This window comes from Stegodyphus dumicola, chromosome 9 (assembly GCF_044657685.1).
Source record: "Stegodyphus dumicola isolate Sdum_Otavi_A_Nest chromosome 9, ASM4465768v1".
Classification (NCBI taxonomy): Eukaryota; Metazoa; Arthropoda; class Arachnida; order Araneae; family Eresidae; genus Stegodyphus; species Stegodyphus dumicola.
The window spans coordinates 53712793-53738832 of record NC_140776.1 but is presented as its reverse complement, the minus strand read 5'-3'; the positions used below and the strand labels follow the sequence as shown (position 1 = coordinate 53738832).

At 33.6% G+C, this 26040-nt stretch overlaps 1 protein-coding gene across 1 annotated transcript in view; it reads right to left on the bottom strand.

The window, feature by feature from the left end:
- Positions 1-22066, bottom strand: part of LOC146995343 (pyrroline-5-carboxylate reductase 2-like) — a 29681-nt gene extending 7615 nt beyond the window's left edge. The window contains exons 1-4 of the mRNA XM_085823445.1: positions 22000-22066; positions 9475-9654; positions 7758-7970; positions 5425-5517 (exon numbers count right to left, since the gene is read on the bottom strand). Coding sequence (XP_085679571.1) covers positions 5425-5517; positions 7758-7970; positions 9475-9654; positions 22000-22020 — 507 coding nt within the window. The 5' untranslated portion in view covers positions 22021-22066. The remainder of the gene's footprint in view (positions 1-5424; positions 5518-7757; positions 7971-9474; positions 9655-21999) is intronic.
- Positions 22067-26040: the final 3974 nt, after the last annotated feature.

The window sequence follows — 26040 nt, the reverse complement described above, 5'->3', positions numbered from 1 at the left end:
GCCATGGATAACGGAACGAACTTTAAGGCTAAGCTAACACAAGAATTTTTAACTAGGTTAGGGGCCTCGCCAAAATTTTCTACGCCAGGGTATCCGCAGTCAAACGGGCTAGTGGAAAGATGGATAGGAACAATGAAGTCAATGTTGCATCACGCGATAAATACTCAAGGAAGAAACTGGGATAAGCAGTTACCATATTTGTTATGGGCTTATAGGGAGATACCGAATTCAACTACCGGAGTCTCACCATTTTTGCTGATGTATGGTCGGGTGCCAGTGGGGCCACTGGCGATACTTAAATCAAGTTGGGTAGATGAGACGGTATTACCACAAGGAGTTGGGGAATCAGTTACTGAATATTTAATTTCTCTTCGAAATAGGGTACAGGAGGCAGAGAAATTCGCTAAAGAAAATTCGGAAGCTAAACAGCAGAAATATGTTCATCATCATAATTTGAGGTCTAAGGAAAATGAATTCGAGATAGGAGATGAGGTAGTAGTACTGATACCAACGTCAACAAATAAACTTTGCTCGAAATGGACAGGACCTGGAGAAATAGTTGCGAAAAAGTCTCCACATTCATATTTGGTAAAATTGCCAGATGAATCGGTTAGACATTTGCATCAAAATAAGTTACGGAAATATATACAGCCTATAAATGCAGTAGGGATAATCTATGAGGCTGACACAGAATTTGGGGAGGTGCAGCACGCGCCTATTCAAAGAAACCCTAAAGTAGACAAACTTTTAGAGAGGATCTGTGTTTCTGAGGAATGGAAACATTTAGATAGGTCACAAAGGAATCAGTTGAGCAGATTAATCAAATCTTTCCATGTAGTGTTTGACGGGGAGATTAAATGTGCGAAGGTAGGATCCCACAGTATCAGGTTAAAAACGGGAGTTGAAAGAAAGCAACCTCATGTTTATAAGGTACCTGAGGCGTTGAAGCCACAGGTGGAAAAGCAAATTGCTGATTTGTTAGAAAGAGGTTTAATTGAACCTTCCACAGCAGAGATTGCTTACCCTATTGTGTGTGTAGCGAAACGGGACGGAAGCGTACGTTTATGTTGTGATTATCGAGGGCTTAATGCGGAAAGTCAGATTGTCCCATTTCCTATGCAAAACGCAGAAGAGCTTCGATATAAGGCAGGGGCAGCACGTTATTTGTCTACGCTAGATATTTTTAAGGGGTATTGGGAAATCCCTATGGAGAAGGAAAGTAGACATCTGACGAGTTTTGTTTCTCCGAAGGGTCAGTATCAGTGGAAAGTGATGCCGTTCGGTTTGTCAGGTGCTGCCGCAACTTTCCAAAGAGTTATGAATCAAGCTCTTAGACCACATAGTGATTATGCTGAAAGTTTCATTGATGATATAATTGTCTATTCGTCAACGTGGGAAGAACATCTTAAACATTTAAGAGCCGTACTCAGTACTTTACAGACATTGAACTTTACGGCTAATTTAGAGAAATGCTCTTTTGGCAAGTCGGAGGTAAAGTATTTAGGTCACATAGTAGGCTCAGGCAGACATGGCCCAGATCCAGAGAAATTGCAGGTCATTAAAAATTTGAAGCCACCTAGAACCAAAAAGGCATTAAGATCAGTTTTGGGGTTATATAATTACTATCGAGAGTATGTTCCGAATTATGCAAAAGTAGCTAGGCCGTTAACTGATCTCACGAGAAAATCTATACCTAATGATATACCTTGGGGGTCTGAAGCCGAGAAGGCATTCAAAGAATTAAAGGATTCTTTGTGCACGGCATCGTCTTTATATACGCCGGATATACGGAAACCTTTTGAAATTAACACAGACGCCTCACTAATAGGTATTGGAGCGTGTTTACTTCAACGAGATGAGTATGGGAAAGCTAGACCGATAACATTTGCTAGCCAGAAATTAACTAGCGCTCAGTCTAAATGGAGCACTATAGAAAGAGAGGCGTATGCAATAATTTGGGCTCTCGACAAGTTCGAAACTTGGACATACGGAAATAAAATTTTGTTTCATACAGACCATAACCCATTAAAGTACTTAACCGATGGGATACCCCGGAATGCTAGATTACAGAGATGGGCATTAGCTCTATCCCGCTTCCAAGTCACTGTAATGCATAAACCAGGAGCTAAAAACTCCGATGCAGACGCATTGTCGAGGATCCCTCACGAATGTATAAGTGACCAATAATCTGAACTAAATTGAAAAAAAAAAGAAACTAATGTTGGTATCATATATATATATATATATATATTTTTGTGTGTTTGTTTATTATTGTAACACTAGAAAGGATAATGTTCAATGCTAGTATGGCAAAAAGTATATAGATATTGTAATTTTCATTTATTATTTTTTTTTGTATTATTGTGGTTACTCTAGAAAAGATTGTGTTATTACTAATATTAAACATTATATTAGTAAACGAATTATTCCTTACAGAAGTGTCAGTGAGTTGATATTGCAATGTTTTGTTTGTATCGCTATATAAATTTGGACATGTGCAGTTTTTATGTTTATGTGTTTTAAGTGTTCTTTTTTGTGTTAGTGTTTATAACTGTAGCATGAACTTTTTTTTTTTTTTTTTTGCTCTCTGATTTTACTGTGATTCCTTGTGCTGTGTCCCGGAAAAGAGGGACTACCTGGTAAGTGCCAAAATAATATGGGTTTAAAATTTTTCGACTCAGTCGTAAATATTTACAAACCAGAGGGGAGGTGTGAAGTTCCTTCCCCTGAGGAAAGACGAAGAACGGAAGTGACTTACCCCGGAAAAACCGGTCGAGGCAGGCTGGTGGGGGGAAGAAAGACTGGACGGAGAGGGTACTGGGAGTTGGACCGGCGAGCATGCCGTGTGAGAACGTAGAGAAAAGAAATATGTTTTAATTTTTTTTGCGCGCCTTGTATATATATATTGTATATAGTTTATTTTACAGTGTACTCGTTGTATGGTGTATCCATAGTGCAGTTTGTGTAATAAATTAGTGAAGAAAATGTCAAAGCGGACAAGTGTTATTTTCCCACTATGGTAAGCTTACACAGAAGAACCCACCTCGTGTTTGAACGAGCGCGAGGCATGACAGATGGTCTGCAAAAAATTTGGGACATCATTTATATTTTTATGAAGATTCAGTTTTAAAAATGACGAGTAACAAAACCTATTATGGAATATGGATTATACTTTTTTTTAAAAATTTTAGCTACTACTTTTAACGAAATTCCTTCTGAATTTAGCGACTTTTTAGCTATTTTTGCAGGTTCATCTAGCGACAGTTGAAAGTGAGAGTTGGCATCCATGGATATGCTGCTGTTATCAATAATAGCGCATACTGAAATCCTCTTTCCTTTTGAATTACAAGCATATGCTATTGTAGTCGTTAATAACATAGTTTTCCTACGTGTCAATAGTCAATATGATGGATTTTTATGAGAATCATCTGCATTCTTGTTTATTAATTGCATCACTGGAAGTTTCCGTTTTTGTTTCGTCTACTGTTGATTTTTGTCGCCATTGCTGAGTAAGCGATTATTATTATGCTTACAATAATTAAAAATTGGCGGCTCTTTCAATTTATTAATATTGCTTTGCGTTTGCCTATTTGTTCTTGCTTTTCATGATGTTCCTTTTCAGTGATATGTAAATGTGAAGCTTTCTGTACAAGAAGGTATGATTTTTGTACTTCTAATATCATTTTTCAATGTGAACGAAATATGTGTATCAGTCAGATGTTAATAGTGTTTTAATTGTTACTCATTATCAAGTGCGTAGCCTGAATTTCCATAAAGGCATGCTGCTGAACACCAAATGTTTCGAAAATTATATTAACAAATGAAAATTAGAATTACATGTATTGGAAAGTTGAATAGTTGTTTTTAAGGTCTGATTTAAGTTTTTTTTTTAATTCAAATTAGTGGTCCGCCAAATATAAAATTATATATGCCGTGGTCCGTGAAGTTCTAAAGCTTGATGACCGCTGAATTAGAGTATATCAGTGTTATTTCCACTATTTTAACTGGGAAGGTCTGGAAATTGTTTCTGTTTAATTTTACTGAAGATGTTTAAACTAGAGTGAACATATATAACAATGGGCGTTATTTCTATGAAAATTAAAACCATTTTGACATTCCTGAGAAGTGATTTAATGAAATAAACTGACAACAATATTTCGCTTTTTAGTTTTTAAGATAAGATTTCTACTCAATAAACTTTAAAACTTCGTGAGCACTTGACAAAAGGAGGAAAAAGGGCAAGGTTGAAGAAAAGCCGAAGATTTTTCAGATCCTAGATGAGACCTTCTTCGAAAGTTCCTAATGTGGGACATTTTATGTACGGTAAACTATGTACCGAAACAGTTGTATTAAAGATATCAAAAAACAGAATATGTTGACCCAATGCAATTTAAGAACTTGTGGATTTTCTCACATAAGATGCCCCAAATCTATTCCTGCAATTATTGTGCTTGTAGACAAGACAGGAAATATATGAGTTCTCACCAACATCCAGGCGTTTCTGCATATTTCATTATGCTAAGACCATACGCAGAATATGTTGTATCATTCATCGAATGGTGGTTGTACTAATTTCAATAATAACTCCTTAGATGTATACAAATATGTTACTTTTCTATATTGCTCATTTGAAAAAAGTCAAATGCCGTCAGGTCAAGTACTTTTTCCCCTGAAGATCGTATGATTTTTCTTACAACAAATAATACATTCAGTTTCAGTATACATTGAATTCTCGGATATTCTTTATGCTGTAGATGAAAATGAAGTGTTTATTAATGTAAGTGGATGGAAATCGAAGCTTCTTGACACCGACATAATCTTACGTCCGAAAGATTCGCGAAAAAGGGTTTGTAATGTTATTTTATTTGAAATGTAAAAGTTTATTATCTAGTAACATTTGAGGTAACATGAGGTCGAAAACATTTATTTATTTCTAGAAGTACTGGGAGAGTGTCTCTTTTGGTATAGGCCGTCGAATGGTTATCACATGAATTTGGATAACTTGAATATATTCCACAATACAGTGATAAGAGAAAGCATTGTGTTGCAGAGAGAAAATCTAGCCTATAAGATGATTGTGGCATAACAAGGAACTTTATGACCAAAGTAACCCATGTTCTTTTGATCTAATGCTCTTTACTCAAATCCGCCATTGCACCATATAGTTTATACAGGGGCAGTGTTATAGCGATATTTGCAATATAACACGAAACTATACCACTCCGGATGATATCACCCTAGACATCTTCTCTATGGATAGTACGATGATGCTAATGCAGAATTTAAATTTTGTAATTTTAACGCAAGGGACATGACTTTTCTAAGCACTCTTTGAGAGGAGAAGTGTTTTCACAGTACCTAAATTTCCTTAAAAATGAACCATTTTCCCTAGTACATTGCTTTGTGGTCCAAGAAAGTACTTACCAAAAGTGTTTGTGCTGCTAGTTTTAGAGCAAGGTCTCTTCGAATTCCCATCTTCACACCACCATCAGCAAGTGCTTCTATTGCCATATACATCTAAATAAAAAATAAAATGGTTAGGTTTGTCATTAAAAGGACAATAAAATCTCATATAAATGCATTTTTTCTCATGAAATTTGCGCCATTGCCTAAAAATGTTTATGTGTTTTCTGACTAAAAGGCTGGCTTGAAAAACAATAATGTTTCATATGTGACAAATTATAAAAGTAAAAATAAATTATTAAAATAAAATATATGTTTAAATCGTTATTTTTATACCTAAAACATGCTGTGTAATCTAAATCAAGGAGATGTTTCTGGAAAATTCAGCTCTGCTAATTTCATGTAAAACTTCTTCAATAGATACCCAATAGTATCTGCCTAATTAATAAAAGCATAGATATAATTAAAAATTAACAACATGCATTTATAATTATTGTTTCCATAGGACAATACAACCAAGGAAAAACTACGAAACACAAATAAACGAAATATAGTTTTTTTCATTTTTAAACTGTTTATTTCGACATAACAAACTAGATTATTTTTTGATCTAGGGAAGTACATTATATTCAATCACATCATATTTTATTCTTTTATTTTGCAATCATCTTTTAAAAATACTTAATTAAAAGTATGCTTCGATCAGAAATCTAATGTGGGACATTTCACTTACGATAAACTATCACCGATGACACAATTCAATGACAGTCAATTTGCGGCCAAATGTTTACTTGAAATTTTTCAAGCCGAATGTACTTTAACTTACCAATGCAGTTTCAAAAGGATGACGCGAATAAATAAATATATCTTGAATGTCTGATCATGGACTTAATTGCAGCAACTTTGTGAATCAAATATTTAAGTCATGACTATATTTAAGTCACGTGATAACTTTTCATAAAAATGTAGGAAAAGGAATTCCTTTTGGTATTGCTAGTATTAGTAGGCAAAAATATCTATAAAAAACGACTTTTTTTTAGACGAATTAAAAAAAATTTTGGAATATTGTTGGATGAATATGTGGCATTTGTATCTAATCTTCCCCAATAATATGTTATTTAATTTATCTTTTTCCTTTCTGTCTCATATCGCCACGAGGTTCGTTCATTCCAGAATTTATGTATATTTGTGTCGCAAGCAAATTTTTATAGAGATTTATTTATTGCAGAGATTTACGAATAGGATTTTGACAGTTTGACCAGCGGTCTGCTATCTTGCCGAGTAGCACAAATTCTGCTGGCGACGCTAATTATAGTCTAGCTGTAAATATTGTAGGGATTATATGCTTCTTTGGAAAGTGTGGTTTTGAATTTCTGTAGTGGTCTAGTCAAACTTTAGTTAAATTAGGGTTAGATTATTGAATTTAGACCCATTGTAAAAGGAAGCTTTCAATTTTAAACCAGGCCAGAGCTGGATAGAGATAATAAAGTTGCTTATGTGGCCCCAAAACGAGCCTTAATTAGCTAGATAAAATTAAGCCCCAGAGGACACATGACTCTGACAAGCTAGCGGCTGAAATTCCAAGAACGGTCAAGAAAGTAACATAAAACTATTGTCTCCTGTACTACATATATGCCAATCAAATTAAAGTAACATGAAATGAAAGTCAGGCCGCGCTCGACAGTCAAAGCTAGGTTACGAAATTGTAGTCTCTGAGCATATTAGAAGCAAATGGTCTGATCAAATTATTTTTACTGCTGATTTGGTAACTAAGAATTTCTGAAAAGTCTGTGGCACAGCTAAGTTTTGAAGAAACGCTTACTTAGTAATATGGTCGACTATAAGATCGATTTTTAAGTCATCATGGATCAGTTTGTTTCTTATCAGGTAATCAGCATTTACACTTCTTCTCAGAATCTTATTCTGCGCTACCTAAAGTTTGTTGAAGTCTGCCTTTGAGGTGACGCTCAGGCAGCAGATATGTAGCATAGAACTGACCTTATAATAGGTCCAAGCTGGTGGAAATTTTATGTTTGTAGATTTTAATTTATACACTTACAAGTAGTGAGGTAGAATGAACTTGAAGTGTTTTTAATTTAGGATTTTTTTTATTTCCTGGTTAGATATTCGGGTGATGATGACTCACCTCGCAGTACACAAGTAACGTCTTATTGTTATTGTACATTACCTTATTATTATTGTATTTTAACTAAGATATTTGGAATCCACTGTAGGTGTTACAAATAATTAGTTTGCAGCTCAAACTATCGTTGCATTAATAGATGGAAATAAATTAATTCAAGCAATTTCAACTAATCTTTATTTAATAATTCTATAATATGAAATTTACTTACATAAGCAGGTCCACTTCCACTCAGCCCAGTGACAGCATCTAATAAATTCTCTTCAATTTGATCGCAGATACCGACGCTGGAGAATATGCGATGAGCTGTTATGGCGTCGTCCTCCAAGGTGGAACTTCCGCAAGAAAACACTGACGCTCCCTCTTTGACCAGTGCAGGTGTATTGGGCATCACTCTGATCACACGACTTTTCGGAGGAAGTGACTGCAAAATGTATTAAATAAAAAATTTAAGCTCAGATACGCATTTGCTAAAAACAAAAGATTTGCAAAATTGGTAAGACAGTATATTTACCAATTAAAAACCATATGATATTGTCATAATGAGCAGACAACCCGTCAAATTGCCAGAAATCACTAATGCATATCCAAAGCCAAAAATTTGAGCTTTCAGCAGAAATGTGGGCTAGCTACAGCTAATAAATAAATGCTATAGAAAGAACAAGGAGTATCGGTACCTCCCTATTAGATCATTTTGTTTATGAGATTTCTGGCGAATTCCACGTGCAAAAGTGAGTAATGTAGTGATGAAATAGGATAAAAATCACCAGTATTGTCAAGAAAAATCAAAAATTGACAACTTAAGACCGTCACTTTCTTCTACGAGAAGTCAAACCCGCACGCTTCTTTGGAAACTGTAACCACGGACACCTGAAACTAATCCTAGTATTCATACCAATTCTTCCACAGGTATCTGCACTTGAATTTTACTCGTGAGCTTCAGCACATAAGCCATTGATAACTAAACTGATTATTAGCTACCTATTACAGTAATGCAAAACCACGGTCGCTTGTGGACATTAGAACATCGGAAGAGCGTCATATGGAGTGAGGAATCACGTTACTGTTTGGCATTCCGATGGGCGTACACAGACCTCTAAAATGACAGAAAAACGTTCCTTAGCAGAATACATTATTTCCACTGTGCAGTTTTGCAGAGCAAGAATTACGGTGTGAGCCATCTGGGGGGAAGGTGCAGTGATTGGTTAGCCATGTGATTTGAGCCTTGAACCCTGAATGCTGAAGTCAATGAAGGAGTACAAGAATACAATGTTGGAATACTACAGCCACATGTGGGAACAATTTGAAAATTGTCGTTACCTTTATTAGAATGATAAATGCCCTGTTTATTTATTTGTTTTTCCTAAGCCATTTGATAATGCCCCTAAGGAAAAGCGTAATCAAATTGGAGCAAAAGAGTTCGACTGGCCTGCGAAAGCCATGATCTCAACGTAATCTAACATATCTGGGATGAGTAACAAGGCTGGTTGAAAACAAAACAGCCACAGAACTGTTCAACATGTTGCAGGATGGAGAAAAAAATGCCTGCAGACATATGTCAAAATTTAGGAAAGTCTTTCTCAAAAGTCTCAGTGTAGAATTTGTCACAATGGCAAAAGGTGGGCCTAAGTTACACTGCCACGTTACCAGCTTCAGTTAAACAATTCCTACAGATATCTGGTTAATACTTGCTACATAGTATACGTGACTGCTGCACCTTAGGAAAATATGTTAATATATAAGAATTCCCTGCCAACATATTCAATATAAAAAACACAATTGTTCTCCGATGTCAATTTAAAAATAGATGATAGTATTAGGAAGTTCAATTAAGTTTCCTTTTTGATTTATTACATAAAAATCCAGATAATAGATTTATCTCTGTAAAATGAAATAATAAAAAGATGGGTTTAACTTTTTATACTTACCTGCTCGATATGCTTTGTGGTAATACCCATAGCCACAGAAATAACCAGATGCTGTGGTGTAATGAACTGGGATATTTCTTTTAACACTTTTGGTATGACGGGAGGCTTCACAGCAAGAATTAGCACTCTGGAATCGTCCGCAACGTGTTCGTTATCCGAAGTGGTCCGGCAACCTAATTTCTATGGTAAATAATTTAAAATGTAAAATTATATTTAAATGTGTGCAGCAGCTTTTGATATTATGTTACTTAAATGTAATAAAATATGTAAAAACATCTTAATATTATACGATTTTAATAAAGTGTTAAAAGTAATATTCTTTAGCTACTCTTCAACTTGGTTATATGCGACTAAAATAACCTCTCACTAACAATGATGGATTTGAGATTAAAACTTTCAAAAAGAAATTTAGCTGAACTAAATGTAACCACTTTCATATATGCTACATCGGAGGAGAGGTCAGGAGCTATCGTTTCTATCTCTTCTTAAAATTCTGTGATGTCCCAATGCGTTTTATTCTACTATTATATTTTTCATAATATAGAAACAAAAATATTGTGTAGCCAAAAAATACCATTTTGACCAATTTAAAACTGTGAAATTCGTTTTTTATATATTTTATACTTTATAGTTCACAGAAGAGGAAAAGTATAATTAAAAACAATTTCTGAATTTACAAAAAGTATTCAGTTGAATCAGCAAAGCAACGAAGTTATTGACAACTATAGCTTAAAATTCAACATTATTCGAAGCATGGTTGCTGATATTCTGTGTGCTAATTTTGGAAAATCACCAGATATTGAAAACTCCTGTTACCTAACAAATTTCATTTAAGATTTTTAAAAAATTCCGTTTAGAAGATTATTTTTCTTTCTAACCAACAACATATAAATGTCAAAATTCTATGCTTATTATCAATTCTTTAGCAAGGATATTTTTGAAATTTAGGTAACAAACATCTTCTCAAGATAAAAATGTATATTTCATTTGAGAATATATATTTTGCTGAAATATAAAATATTGCATTGCTATTGCAAATATGTATGTGCATAAAATTTCAAAGAAACAGACTTTATCAAAAAGCACAAAAACCTGATTTCGAAATCTGACCGTAACTATCAAACAAACAGAGAAGCTAATGTAAATAAAACCGTGAAACGAAGAGTACGCGCATTTTTATTATTACAAAGTTATTATTTATATAATTACAACGCTATTAAACTGATGGTTTTTCAACACAATATAAATATCATATTAGCCCTTGATACTTACATTTTTAAGGAGCATACAAGATCGCCATTTAAATTCTTACATATTTTTAAACTTTTTATTTTAGTTCTCTAGAACTTCATAACGAGGTAACATCCACGCACTTCCATTTCAAAACATTCCAGTAATGCTTCAAGATTTTAATACTCTTGATTCAGAAAATAAAGCGAGGTTGGGAAAAATTTCGTCTGCATATTTTTAAAGTATTTCGTGTTAAGAATAAAACGTGTTTATTAAAGAATGCAGGTAACAACTAAATACACTTTTCATCAGTATAAGAATATCTTCAACCTACGTCAGTTCTCTTTACCTGAATGTAAAAACTCATCTATCTGTAATTTTTACTTAAGGTTTATTGCTTATTAAGAAATATAATATTCTTGAAAACAAAGTTAAAATTAATTTGCAAACTGTTTACTCAGTCTCCATGAACATTTTATCTTATTTTCCTTCAAATATTCCAATATTAAATAAAATATTTGCAAATTACAACTTTCTTTTACCTTATTGTCCATTGTTGTTGTACGTGTTATAACTAAGGTACGCGTTTTTTTATATTAAATAGGGAAAAATCTAAAACTTCGTAGTTAATAATTTTGTTCTACTTTTTTATGTTTCTGGAAGAGTTCAAGAATATTATGCTCTGCTATAGAAGCTGCAAAACAATTTAAGAATTCTGTATACAAAACAACGTGTCATAATTTAAAATTTACAGCCTGAATTTTGAAAAATAATTATATCTAAGGTTTACATTAGCCGAAAAAGCTCCTGTGAAAATAAATTTGCCATTGAGATTTTAAATTTGAAGATGTTTTCTAGTTTGCAGATTGCAGCTAAGAATAAAGGTCTTTAAGTAACTGAGGCTATACAAATGTCAATAAATTTTAAAAAATTGGAACACTGAATTGGAAGGACAACTGAAACATTTTGAACCAACATTTAAGAATAATATAAATAGAAATTTATAGATAGCAAATTTTCCTCATTGACGCCTACAAGGAAATTGACACAATATGATGAATTGTACACTGAGCCAAAAAAAAAAAAAAAAAAAGGCACAGTTCTATATCTCCCGTTCTACTTGAATTCTCCTTGACGAAATTCAAGTTGCATTTTTCATGTCTCGAAAGCGCGACTCAGAATATGTATTAGATTTATATAGAGCATTGTTCTAACATAGGTATTTTGACACAAAAGCGGACTTTTCTATAATGACATGCCAAGGTTTTTCCATATTTCGATTCTACGACTCAGATTAAGCCAAACTAACAAGTTTTCTAAAATTCGCACGAGTAGTTTTTTAAAATTTAGCTCTCAAACTTTTAGCTCCTCAGTGTTAATTGAATTTGATATACAGGATAATTCTAAATTGCTTTTACAAATTAAAAGGGGTAACAGTACTCATCCAGATGAGCGATAATTACTATAGAACATAAGGTCGCATTCCACTCTGAGAAGCAGAAAAGAGAAATATTAGAATTCCAACCTGAACATACAACAGTATTCGGGAGTGAATGAACGAGAATAAAAGTTGCACAATCTATTTAGTGAAAAACTCACAGAGCTTGTACGAAACGGATAACTTGGCCGAATAACCAAAAACTTGGTGTTCGAGTGTTAATTCGAGCTATGATGGCGAACACTCAAATGCAGATCTTTGGTTGGCAAGGACTCAACCTCGCAAACGATTGCAACAAGTTAATTATCTAATCAAGGGCTGAATATTATCAATTAACTCCAACTTCCACTGTATGCCGAGATTAGTATAAAAAGTTCATGCTATGCTCCAGCTGTCAGAACTTCGTATCCCATAGAAGGGCTCTTCAAGTAAAACGACCGCAGTACAGTAAGTCCAAGACGACAGGATAGAAGATGACGAAGGGGAAAAAAACTGCTATCAAAGGTATCAGTTTTTCCCTCTAATAATTTAGATAATTAACTTGTAATCGTTTGCGAGGTTGAGTCCTTGCCAACCAAAGATGTGCATTTGAGTGTTAGCCATCAAAGATGTGATGTATTTAGTTATGGCAAAGCACACTAGGGCTATCTGCCTAAGGGAGGGATGCCTTCGTGGAGGACTTTCTAAGGGAAACTGGCTCGTATACACGTTACACATGGGGAAAACCACGAAAACGCCCATCGCCATCAAAGATTGAGCTCGGATTAACACTCGAACGTCAAGTTTTCGGTTATCCGTTTCGTGCAAACTCTGTGAGTTTTTCACTAAAGAGATTGTGCGACTTTTGTTCTCGTTCATTGACTCTCCCAATATTGTTGTAAGTTCAGGTTGGAATTCTAATATTCCTCTTTTCTGCCTCTCAGAGTGGAATGCGACCCTATGTTCTATGGTAATCATTGCTCATCTGGATGAGTACTATCACCCCTCTTAATTTGTAAAAACAATTTAGAATCACCCTGTATATTTATTAATATCTCTTTTTTTATTCTACTTACTTGATTTACCTTCCAGAATACGAAATTTAGGTTCATTCCTAATAAAATTTGCCCATATTTTATGATTTATTTTTTTAATTTGCATTTTTAAATAATTTTTAAAAAATTTTCGAAATATATTTTGAATTGTAACCTATAAAGTTTTTACCATCATCTTAAAGAAGATGTATTTCTTAGCATACCTGTAAAAAAATAGAGTTTTTTATTCAAAATTTCCTAGGATATATGTGAATTTACATATTGGCGCGTTTTGAAGTTTGGCATAGTTGTTATAAGCTATAGTAACGCCAAATGTGGTTTACCCCCTTTGTTAAAATTATTTGAAATAATGAACGATGACCTTTTTCCCCCTCGTTTAACAATAAAAAAAGGAAAAGAAAATGGATTGCTATAAATTGAGAAGTTCGCCAAGTGAATTATTTTTGGCGAAAACTGAAAAAAGTGCGCCAACATAAATTTTTGAATTTCTCCTTAAATTTCGCACCAAAGTTTACAAAATTTAATATTTAGACATAATTTGAGTCCTTGAATCGGAATATGGAAAAACGTTGGCACGTCATTTCAGAAAAGTCCGATTTTGTGTCAAAATGCCTATCTTAGAATAATGCTGTATATAAATCTAATATATATCTTTAAGTCGCGCTTTCGATACATGAAAAATGAAATTTGAATTTCTTCAATTGGCTCAGTAGAACGGAAGATAGAGAATTGTCCCATTTTTTCCCGCAGTGTATATGTGTCATCGCTGGAGCAAATGCAATCGTATCGATTGTTAAATATAAATAGGAAGACTTGTTTTTAGGCGACAGTCTATTGCGTATTTTATAAAAATTAGGCAAACCATTTTGGAAAAGTGTGGTGTTGCTGGCCGTGATCGTATCAAAGTAACGATACTAAGAGTATCAAAAACGAATTAATTCCGCGTAAATAGTTAAACTAAAATTTAGTGATTAGTACATTGCGTGATCTTTAATAATAAGAATAAAATGACTTACCCAATAAGGCATGCATGAGTCTGTATTTCTCTTTTAAATATACATTTATTAAATCAGAAAACACACTTTTCTTGATTAGCCTAGATAAATCACAAAAACACACTTTTCTTGATTAGCCTAGATTATATACGTTACAAAAAAAACTACATTCATGAATGCCTTTCGGCATGTCCTACGGGACTCTCACAGCGTTCATTTCTTACGGTATACTGTAATTCCTAATCCTACAGCATCGATGGCACATTACTTATCAGCATCTTGCAAGAAGCTTAATTAATATGCAGTGCAATTATTCGCGATAGAAGAGAGAAGGTTTCTTGTAGATAGACTTGAATTTGGCGCACATGGTCGGCACTTCGAACAATCCAATTATCAGGATTATACACGTTGAATCACAGCACAGGAACAATTTTTACCTCGCAGCATAATCAGCAAAGTTTACCTGAGTTCTTATATTCTTCGCACAAGAACATATTTTCTCCTCCATCTTATGCAAAGGAATATCAGCTCGATTACATTATGGTTTACCGTGGACGATGGCGAGAGCTGTGTGTGTGGCCCGAAGGCCCACACACTCGTTAACACGGCGACAGGCAGAAAGAGAGAGACAAAACCAGTCCTTCCAGTTTTTATCCACTGCGACGCACATGGTACGGCGGGATAACGATTCAGGAATCGATAAAGCCACCGTGTTCACTGTGAGAATTCTGTGTTCTCACATTCCCTCCGGTCGAAGAAAAAAAATTTGTCCGATCACTGGACAAATGAAATCCCTCTCTGCTGGACACACTTGAAATTTCGTCTGCACTACCTACTCATTTCACACCAATCTTTACATCACTTGCACAGGCACTGCACTTTATCATTTCGTTGGCACTATATAAACATTTCACATTACATGCACACAGTTGAGCTCTCGTACGCACTATACACACATAATTCACATTAATTTTTCACATTGCTTGGGAAAAAAAAAACACAGCACTTTAGACACTTTGTGATACACATTTGTTTACATTCCTAAATTAGTATTATTCTTTTACGTACTCATGCATGTCTACTCTTACCTAAAATATCACCACAGATGTGATTCCATAAAAAAAATTTTGACATATATAATTTATAACTCACATGTGATAAAATCAATTTATCAACTACTAATGATATTGCATTATCAATTTGATGTTACTCCTGTTAACCATTGTTTACCTTTGTTTACATTATCTCATTCTTTACATTGTAGAATCACATGCACTATTTCATTACTTAGCTACTTTTATCATTTCATCATATACATTTCATATACCAATGTGTCATGACATTGTTACAAGCTACATTTGTATTAGATCTGCTACTAAATTACATACCTTTAATTTGATTCAGCAGTAAGACAAGGAGATTTGCACCACACTCTTTCTTTTTTAATCTGCTACCTAGTAATCGCAATGATACCCTGCATAGTACAATTCAATTCTTCTGGTATCCGGACCAGCCAACTCTACCAAAATCGTGCAATTAGCGCTTTATTACACTAAATTGACCCATACCACACATGATCATCATTCATTATCTAGCTTGTACACATGCTACATTCTTATCATAATCACAACTTCTTTACACTTTTTTTTTTTAGTCCAAAGGGGCTTTGTCCCTGAAGGACTATTGTTTTCGTTTTGCGATTTTGCGTCGGACTCATAAACGTCGGTTCACTTTTCAAACTGTTGCCACAAAATGTTAGAGTCCTGCATTATATTTGAAGAAATTAAATAATGAAAAATCTGCATAAATGATTGTCTATTTCTCGTATTGTGATAAAACAATGGTACATAGAGCCATCGAATTTTGAATGACGAAATCCTACTGCGAATATGGGCATCTGAAATCCCAAATTTGGAATTTGTTTTATTATAGATTTTATATTTTGTAAAACTTTAACGAATTTTTGATTTACAAACTCAATGCTTTAAAAGCGAGAAATGGCAACGTTATATAGAAAAAAAATACTTTTATCTCCAGCTCGCGAGACTGTGTATATCGGAAATTCTAAAGATATGCTTAATTTAACATTATTTTGCGATATTGCTCTTGAACTGAATTTTATGGTTTAAGTGCAAAGAACATGATATTTAATAAATAAAGGTAACACTCAAAACGTTAAAAAAACGCCCCTTTGGACGTAATTTAAAATCTGAAACATTTCAGATTTTTTTTTTTTTTTTTTTTTTTTTTTTTCTGATCTACAACTTACACTTGTGTTACACTCCTAATCCTCATTTTGTGTTGAATCTATTCTTGAAGGCTTTTGTAAAAACAATTTACTTACGTGAACTTTAGTGGTTTTATTATCTAATTGTATTATATAATTATCATTTCGTAGCTTTTTAATGATCTCATATGGCCCCTTGTATTTTGGATGTAGCACCCTTCGATCAGTAAATTCCTGCATAAAAACTTTATCCCCTAATTTCAATTCTGGAATTTTTCTCCCTTTCAAATATTTTTTTGCACAATTAAAGTATTCATCCTCATTTAATTTTACTTGTTGCTTATCTCTACTCAATTGTTCCTTTAGTCTTTTGGAATATTCCTGGAAATCTTCTGCTAATTTAAGAGGATCATTGCTATCTATGGGAGTATTTAATGTTCTACCAAAAAATAGTTCTGCTGGTGAAAATTGAGTTACAGAATGTTTAGCATTATTATAATACAGTTTAAACATCAGTATTTTTTGTGGCCATTCAAATATTTTGTTTGATATTGCTGCAATTAATTCTTTCATTACCCTGTGAAGTCTTTCAATCAACCCATTGGACTGTGGATAATAAATTGAACTTTTTCTGTGTTCTATTTTAAGCGATTTTAAGAAGTGATTAAATTATGTGGAACAAAAATAGGAACCGTTGTCTGATAACAAAATTTTTGGAATGCCAAATCTGGCAAAATAATCATTTAAAGATTTTATGATGGATTGAGAAGTGCAGTTGTTTAACGGAACTGTTTCCAAATATCTGGAATAATGATCTATGATAGTGAGTACATATCTATGGATTATTATCTATGGATCTTGGCAGTTTACCAACTATGTCTATAGCTATCATCTCTCCAGGAGCAAGATCTTTCTTAGGAATTAGACGTGGCAGAGTGTTGTGAGGTCTAGACTTATTTTATAAGCAATCTGAACAATTTTCTACAAAACTTTTAGTATCGCTGTACATACCTTTCCAATAATACTTTGCCTTTACAAATTCATATGTCTTTTGAATACCAAAGTGAGGCGCATGAACTGTCTGTAATACATCTTTAATTAATGCCTTAGGAATTAGAATTTTATTCTGGATACTTCTGCCTTTCTTTCTAACATTTACAGGTTTTAATTTTATCATTACTACATCTGTATGACTATCGATAAAATATTGTTCTACACTTTCTTTGTGGTTATCCTGTAATTTTTTTATAATTGATTTTATGTCTGGATCACTTTGCTGTTTACTAATTATGTTTTGAATAGACAAATTATCATTGGCCCTAAATATATTTACATTGTTTACCACTACATCCTCTGAAACTCTTGATAAGTAATCTGCTGGGTTTTTTAAACCAGGAATATGCTCCATTGTGTATTGAAATTCCTGTAGATATAACAACCAGCGTGCTACAATATCTGGCTGTTTGTCAAGACTAATATGAAAAGTCAGAGGTTTAGCATCCGTTAATATTATAAATTTTTTCCCATACAGATATTCGTGAAATTGCTTTACTGATCTGAAGATTGCATAAAGTTCTCTCCTAATTGAAGGATATCTAGCCTCAGCAGGGGTTAAAATTTTTGTGTAAAATTCTATTGGAAAAAACTTATCATCATTTTTTGCATTAATATGCCACAACTGGCTGATCTAGAAGCATCAGTTACTAAATACAAAGGTTTATCATTTTCTATGTTTTTTATTGTGGGTTTTTCTAAAATTAATTCTTGTATTTTATCTAATGCATTTTGGCATCTCTCGTTCCACACGAATGGTATATTCTTTCTTGTTAAATTTACTATTGGCTTGACAATTTCTGCATAATTAGAAATTAAGTGTCGAAAATAATTTACCACGCCTATGAATGTTTGAACCTCTTTCACATTTCTTGGCCTAGGAAATTTGGCTACTTTCTGAATATTCTCCTCTGAAGGAGCAAAACCATTCTTATTAACCGAAAAACCTAAATACGTAATCTCTTGTTTACATAACTGCAATTTGGCTGGGTCTAATGTTAAATTAATTTTTTAACTTGTCAAACACCTTTTGTAAAATAATTACTAGTTCATTTATACTGTAAGCTGCAACAATTATGTCATCTAGAAAATATTGTAAATTTGGACCCTGCAATTCACCTAAACATTTTGATATTAGAGTATGGAAATAAGCAGATGAAATTTTTGCATCAAAAGGTAACCGAGTTGGTTGAAAATTGCCACGTTCTGTGCAAAAGGCTAATTTTTCTTTATCTTTCTGATCTAACTTTATTTGAAAAATGCTGACTTAAGATCTAGCACACAATAATAACTTTTACCTGCTATATTATGCAAAATATCTGAAATCTTAGGTAGACATATTTGATATGATTCAGTTATGCAATTTAGCAATCTATAATTTACTGCCATTCTAAATTTTAATTTGCTAGGATCAGTATTAGGTGATGCTTTCTTTTTGACAAAATTTACTGGAAAACTGTAACTCGATGTCGATGGCTCTATAGTACCTGCTTCTAACAATTTGGCTATATCCTCTTGGGCATATTTTTTAGCAATGCGAGGAATAGTGTATGGTCTAGTTTGAATCGGAAAGTTATGTAACAAATTAAATTGTGGCACGACAGCATCAGTCTCACCCAGAGTGGTGTAAGATTTTGAAAACACAGCTGAATTTTTCATGAGCATTTCAATCATCTTATTTTTTTTTTTTTTTGTTCTGCTTCTAAATGATTTAAATCAAAATCATCTGGGCTTAATTCCTCGTTTCTTAATTTTTTAATTTCTTATATGTTATATGGTTAATCTGCAAATTTTGTTGCTCTCTAGGTTTTTCAAATTGTTTTTCTTCGACTTTATATACCTTACCAATCTTTTCACCCTTTCTTAGAATAATTGTGTAATTGGAATTGTTTTCAAATATAGTGAATATATATTGCCTGTCACTTATGAATTAAATCAGTCATACCTATCTTGCCCACTTTTCGCCTATCTGGTGAGAACATTATTTGCTTTTCTTTCTGCATATTAATTGGAATGCTTAACTTTACTATCTCTGCTGTATTTGGCGCAATTCTGGTATTTAATACTACTCTTACAATACCCGACTCCTCTGGTCTACTATTCTTGTCTACCTTTTTTGAATTAATGTTAGTACAATTTTTTCTTTTCTCCAGAAGACCAAAATATGTGTTATCAATGATTGACTTTTATCTGCATCTATAAGTATCTTATTTTTTTGAATGAAATCATACCCTAAAATCATTTGATAATTTGTGTTCCAATTATGTTGTGTAACAAAAAATTGGTTGGCAAGCCATTTATTTCCTAAACGAAATTTTAAGTTTACAGCAGATAAATATGGGATAGTAGCATTATTTAGCGTATGTATTCTTACAGATATGCTTAAGTAATGAATCTTTGTATAATTTTTATTACCTGCAAGGTGTTTGGCTGTATTAAGCTTAAATTTACACCTGTATCGAGTAATGCCTCTACCAAAAAGTCGCCAAATTTGATTTCTATTACTGGTAATTCTATGATACTATTAGTCTGGCAAGAAGCTACCAATTTTTGTTCATTACTTTCTTTAATTTTGTGTCGGAATCTTTCATGTGTATTTGGCCTATTTGAGTTCCTTATTTTCTTAATTTTGTCTTGTTTCCCCCAAATTTTTTATGGGCACTTGAGTAATACTTAGTGTATCTGGGAGATCTGCAAGTACCCTTCATTAGTTTAAATTATTTCTACGAGTATTGTATCTTTTGCATTGTGGCCTATTTCTATTACTGTTCTGCGGTCTATTTCCTCGCGTGAAAGTATACTGACTATTATATCTATTCCTTGTATTGATAAAGTTACCCCTATAAAAATTTATTCTGTGGTTGTTTCTAGCCTGTGTATAATATTGAAAATTATTGTTTGAAGGAAAATAAGGACACTCTGTAGTCCAATCATTCTGTTGGCAAATATGACAAGACTCTCTATTATTACTACTTTGTGTAGCATTATTTTCTAGTCTAGTTACATTGTTTACACTACCATTAGGTAAAATTTCATTAAATATTTTTTTGACAAATCCTCAATGGCTCTATTATTTTGCACTTGTTGCATAATTAATGTATTTAATTCAGGTGAAAAATCATGTGTCTGTGAGCTATTACCAGAATCCTCCAATGCTTTTTCTATGTTCTTTGCCTGTTTAACAGCAGTAGCAAAATCAACAGGTCCTAGTTTTTTAACCTCCAGTCTTAAATCTGGTCTGAGAGCTTCTGAGAATTTAGAATCCTGGTCACCTGGAATCCTGGTCAATTTAGAATCCTGGACCAGGAAGAAGAATCCTGGTCACGGCACCATTAAGCGGTGCCTTTAATATTATTATCCTGGTCACGGCACCATTAATGTGGTGTTGCTGGCCGTGATCGTATCAAAGTAACGATACTAAGAGTATCAAAAACGAATTAATTCCGCGTAAATAGTTAAACCAAAATTTAGTGATTAGTACATTGCGTGATCTTTAATAATAAGAATAAAATGACTTACCCAATAAGGCATGCAAGAGTCTGTATTTCTCTTTTAAATATACATTTATTAAAACACAAAACACACCTTTCCTGATTAGCCTAGATAAATCACAAAAACACACTTTTCTTGATTAGCCTAGATTATATACGTTACAAAAAAAACTACATACTACATTTATGAATGCCTTTCGGCATGTCCTACTCGTTAGTCCTACGGGACTCTCACAGCGTTCATTTCTTACGCTATACTGTAATTCCTAATCCTACAGCATCGATGGCACATTACTTATCAGCACCTTGCAAGAAGCTTAATTAATATGCAGTGCAATTATTCGCGATAGAAGAGAGATTTCTTGTAGATAGGCTTGAATTTGGCGCACATGGTCGGCACTTCAAAAAATCCAATTATCAGGATTATACACGTTGAATCACAGCAAAGGAACAATTTTTACCTCGCAGCATAATCAGCAAAGTTTACCTGAGTTCTTATATTCTTCGTACAAGAACATATTTTCTCCTCCGTCTTATGCAAAGGAATATCAGCTCGATTACATTATGTTTTACCGTGGACGATGGCGAGAGCTGTGTGTGTGGCCCGAAGACCCCACACACTCGTTAACACGGCGACAGGCAGAAAGAGAGAGACAAAACCAGTCCTTCCAGTTTTTTTCCTCTGCGACGCACGTGGTACGGCGCGATAACGATTCAAGAATCGATAAAGCCACCGTGTTCACTGTGAGAATTCTGTGTTCTCATAAAAAGGTTAGTCTTTTCTCTATTTACGAACAATAATTCCACGGCCCTTACAGGAATACCAAAGCTTCTGGATAACAGCGGTAAGGATAGTTGGAGCCATTTCAACATTTATGTTTACAAGTGGAAACATCGGAACCGCTTGTGTATCTCAAGAACATTTTTACGGTATTTTAAACTGGCCATATGTCATATGCACTCCATTAGACTTTAGACATTCATTTTAAAATGTTCTTCAGATAGAAATATTCATAGTTTCATCAAGTAAAATTTAAATTAAGATCATCCCACTCACCCTCATTTGTTCCAACAACATGCCATCAGTACGGGGGCAACTGCAAATAATTTTTTCTGGAAGTGTCAGTTCTGAAAATGAAAAGAAATAGGAAAGACATTTTGTAGTAAATAATAATAAAAATACATAAAATTGAGTATTAATTTTAATAAAGGATCTTTAAATCTCATCTTTGAAGGAGTGAAGATATAAATATCCACAAATTAGCAAAACCACTTAATAATTTTACTGACTATCATCTATCTAAATAGCTTCTAACTAAAATTAAATATTAAGATTCTAAGCATACCATCTGTTCACCCAAAAGTTTGATACAAAATACTGAGTGTATATAGCACATTATTATTATTATTATTATTATTATTATTATTATTATTATTATTATTATTATTGGCCAATTATCATTTTTTTCGTCATTTGAGCACAGTAAACACTTTTTTTATTTATATACTATTCTTGAGTAGGGTTTCTTTTTTGTTGATGATGTACAATAGGGGAACAACGAATGTGCAAATGGGGAAAACATTATAAAAAATAGCAAATAAGTAGAAGAAAAAAATTAAATTAAATTTTAAATAGTAATAAAATAAGAATAACTCAACCACCTTAATTGAGAATGAAATTCCGAAAATCAGAAATTTTCTCTTTAGTCCGAAAAAGTGCAGAAAAAATGGTGGTCAAGACTTAAAAGTTGCCTGAAGTATCTTCCACTGCTGCATATGATGAAGGCTCACAAGAATATGCTTTACATCTTCATCACTGCCACTGGTAAGCTTTGCTAAAGCATTAGCCCTCTCATTTCCAAAATTTCCACATCATTCACGAACGTAAACAAAATGAATGTCGAAACCAAGATCTTGCAAGGTAGTAGTAATAACCTGAATTTCAACAGCAAGTTGTTCTGAAACACTAATTTTCTGAAATAATTGTAACGAAGAAAGAATCACTACATATTAAAATGCACACTAATCTCAAGCCACTACAAGAGTTCCATTTCGCAGCAAAGCATAGCAACTCAGCCTGTAATACAGAGCACTTATCATTAATTCTGTTCTGTTTGAAGTTTATTTCTTGTTTATTTTCATAAACAACAAACGCAAGGCCAACCTTACCATTCATCTTATTTCCGTCTGTAAAACAAATTAATTTGTACAGCCAAAAACTGGTACAGGATTCATGTTAAACGAATGCGGCAAAGAACCTACGACAATAAAAAGTGCTTCGTAACTTTCAGTTTTCCTTAGCAAATTGCAGTTTACAAATCCTTGATGCATAGGAAATAGTCGGCACTATTCCTTAGATTTATTTAAGAATATCCGTTGTCACACCAAAAGTGTTTCGGGATATTTTAAAAAATCCTGATAGTACCTTATAGAGTCATTAGGATTTTTTAATGCAGGAAATGTGAAAAATATGGAATGCCTTCGCCGGGATTCGAATCTGGACCTCTCGAATACGCTTCGAGTGTGATACCGTTACACAACAAAGGCATGCTGGAAGGAAAGAGAAAATACCCCTTTTAAAAGGCTACTGGGGATTAAGGAACACAATCGCCAAATCCTGATGGTGACGAATTATCACACACCACTCTTTTTGTAAGGACACGATTTTAAAGTCATTAGGATTTTTGGAAGCAGGAGCCGTGAAAAATGTGCAGTGTCCTCCCTAGCACTGAAACCTGACCTCTCGAATACGTGCCGAGTGTGCTACAGTTACACCACGAAAGCATATGCTAAAAGGAAAGAGAAAATACCTTATAACTTTTTCGCATTTTCCTGAGAGATGGGAAATATAATACTTCTATCGAAATTTGCTATCCAAGATAACTGTAACTGTATTCAAGTAACTTCTTCTATAGGAATGTTCCCAGGTAATAAACTTATTCTGCAGTCAGTACTCATCCTTTTATGTAACATAATAACTTTGCTCTTAATTTCAGTGTATAAAGTAGACCATTGAAAATCAGTCTAAAGTAAATCTTGAGTCTTAGTAAATCTTGAAACAAAGAACAAAGATCAACGAAACATTTGCATTGAACAATTAAAAGCAGATAATCTGCTAAAGCAATTTTAGAATAATTTTGGAAACTAAATAATTCACATAAAAGATCATAAGATTCCACGAAAAAAAGATCCAGACCGATGAAGAGACTGCGTTTTATTTGGTTTAGTTTAATATATTTTGGCAAAGCACGCGAGGGCTAGCTGTATGTAGTGGTCTGCATGCTGAACCGGTATTTCAGAGGTCCGTGGTTCGATTCCCGTCGAAGGTGTTGCTTATTTTTTTATCATTCCTGCTTCAAAAAAACACCTAATGTCTCTACGGTGGCGCTCGAACTAAAAGGGTGGTGGATGATGATTCTCCACATCCAGGATTTGGCGATTGGGTCCCCTAAAAACCCCAGTCACCCTTTAAAGGGGCGTATATAAGGTATATCTCCCGCCTTCTTGGCATGCTTTCGTGATGTGGTGGTCTGCCCGCTGAGCGCATATTCCAGTGGATCGTGGTTCGATTTCCGGCGAAGGCGTTGCTTATTTTTCATCACTCCTGCTTCAAAAAATACCTAACTCTACAATGGAAAAGATGCCTTCATAGAGAACTTAATAAAGGGAACAGCAATGCTTGTAATAATACTGTTGGAGATGGCTGCTGCAGACAGACATTTACGTAACGCCTGGCCGAAGTCGATAGAAGAAGCGCCGCATTTGATTAGACTATTTTTTTATTATTCTTATTTTTTCTTTAACTGCAAACTAAGCGGGGAAATTCCCTTTTCACTCAGTATATGTATGCAGTTGTTAACGTAATGTAACATTTTCAGCTTGTGTGAGATATCCATATTAAAATCTTTATATTAATAATCCCTGCTGTGATTATTTAAATGACTGATTTTTTGGGGGGGGATAAAATCTTGTTTACATTTTTTGTACTTCTTAGAATACATTTAGCTTCAAAGATGGGTTTTGCGCAATCAAGACTTTAATTCATTCTTCTTTGAAAATTTTTGTCCGAGAAAAGATAATAAAAATTACACAGAGGATTTCTATGTAGAAAATTTAGACACGAAATAAGTTAAAAGCGATTAAATCCACTATTAAATGAATAATTAATCATATAATACTGGTTATTAACAATTCTGTATACCTGCTTATTTTTTTTATGGAAATACTTTATTTTCAGGACACAAAAGGTACTTCAAAGAACTTTGAAATATTAGTACAAACACATTAATGAGTTAAATTGAAGTAAATAATGGGATGTAATGTAAGAGCTTTAGATTTAAAAATTTGCACACACAAAAGATTTATCAGATTTTATAAGGTTTTATTTCATATATAACTTTGATTTTAAAATATGGCATTTGAACCTATAAACATGAGTGCTGTAAACCTAAAAACATGAACCAATAAACATGGATACTGAAAAAGTGATGAATATATAAGAATATTATAATTTTCAGTAAGTTTTCTTATTGAATAATAAATTCTGACAATCCTATGCTATAAGACTAGGGTCTAAGCTTGCATAAAAATTCTTCTGTTAAATAAAAGAATTTAAGTAATTTCTGTAGCCTTTTAGTCAACACATTAAAGATTTTTTAACTAATTACACGCCCTCGCTTGCAATTAACCATCATTAAATCCCTATTTTATCTAATCCTATCCTGAACATTATCATGTATATAGATTGACCTCGTTTTTATTACTGATAATTATTACCTGCAAATTATTCTTTTGCCTGGTGAACTATTAACAACCCTTTCCTATTGTTGAGTTAGGATAAACAATCTTCGCTCTCGCTATCGCCTGCCTTACGGAAATGAGTAAAATGCTGGTACCTGAGCTGATTGTGCGCATGCGCAAACGTAGGTTTTTGTGAATCAAGGACGTTAGAATAGATGGAGTAAGCATGACGTCACAAAATTGAAGCCAAAGAAATGTCAGAAACGTGACGTCACGACTGATGATCATGGCCGCTGTGTAGCGTGGGGATAAGACGAAAGGGTACAACTCTAATATACGCCTTAATTTCACCAAATGT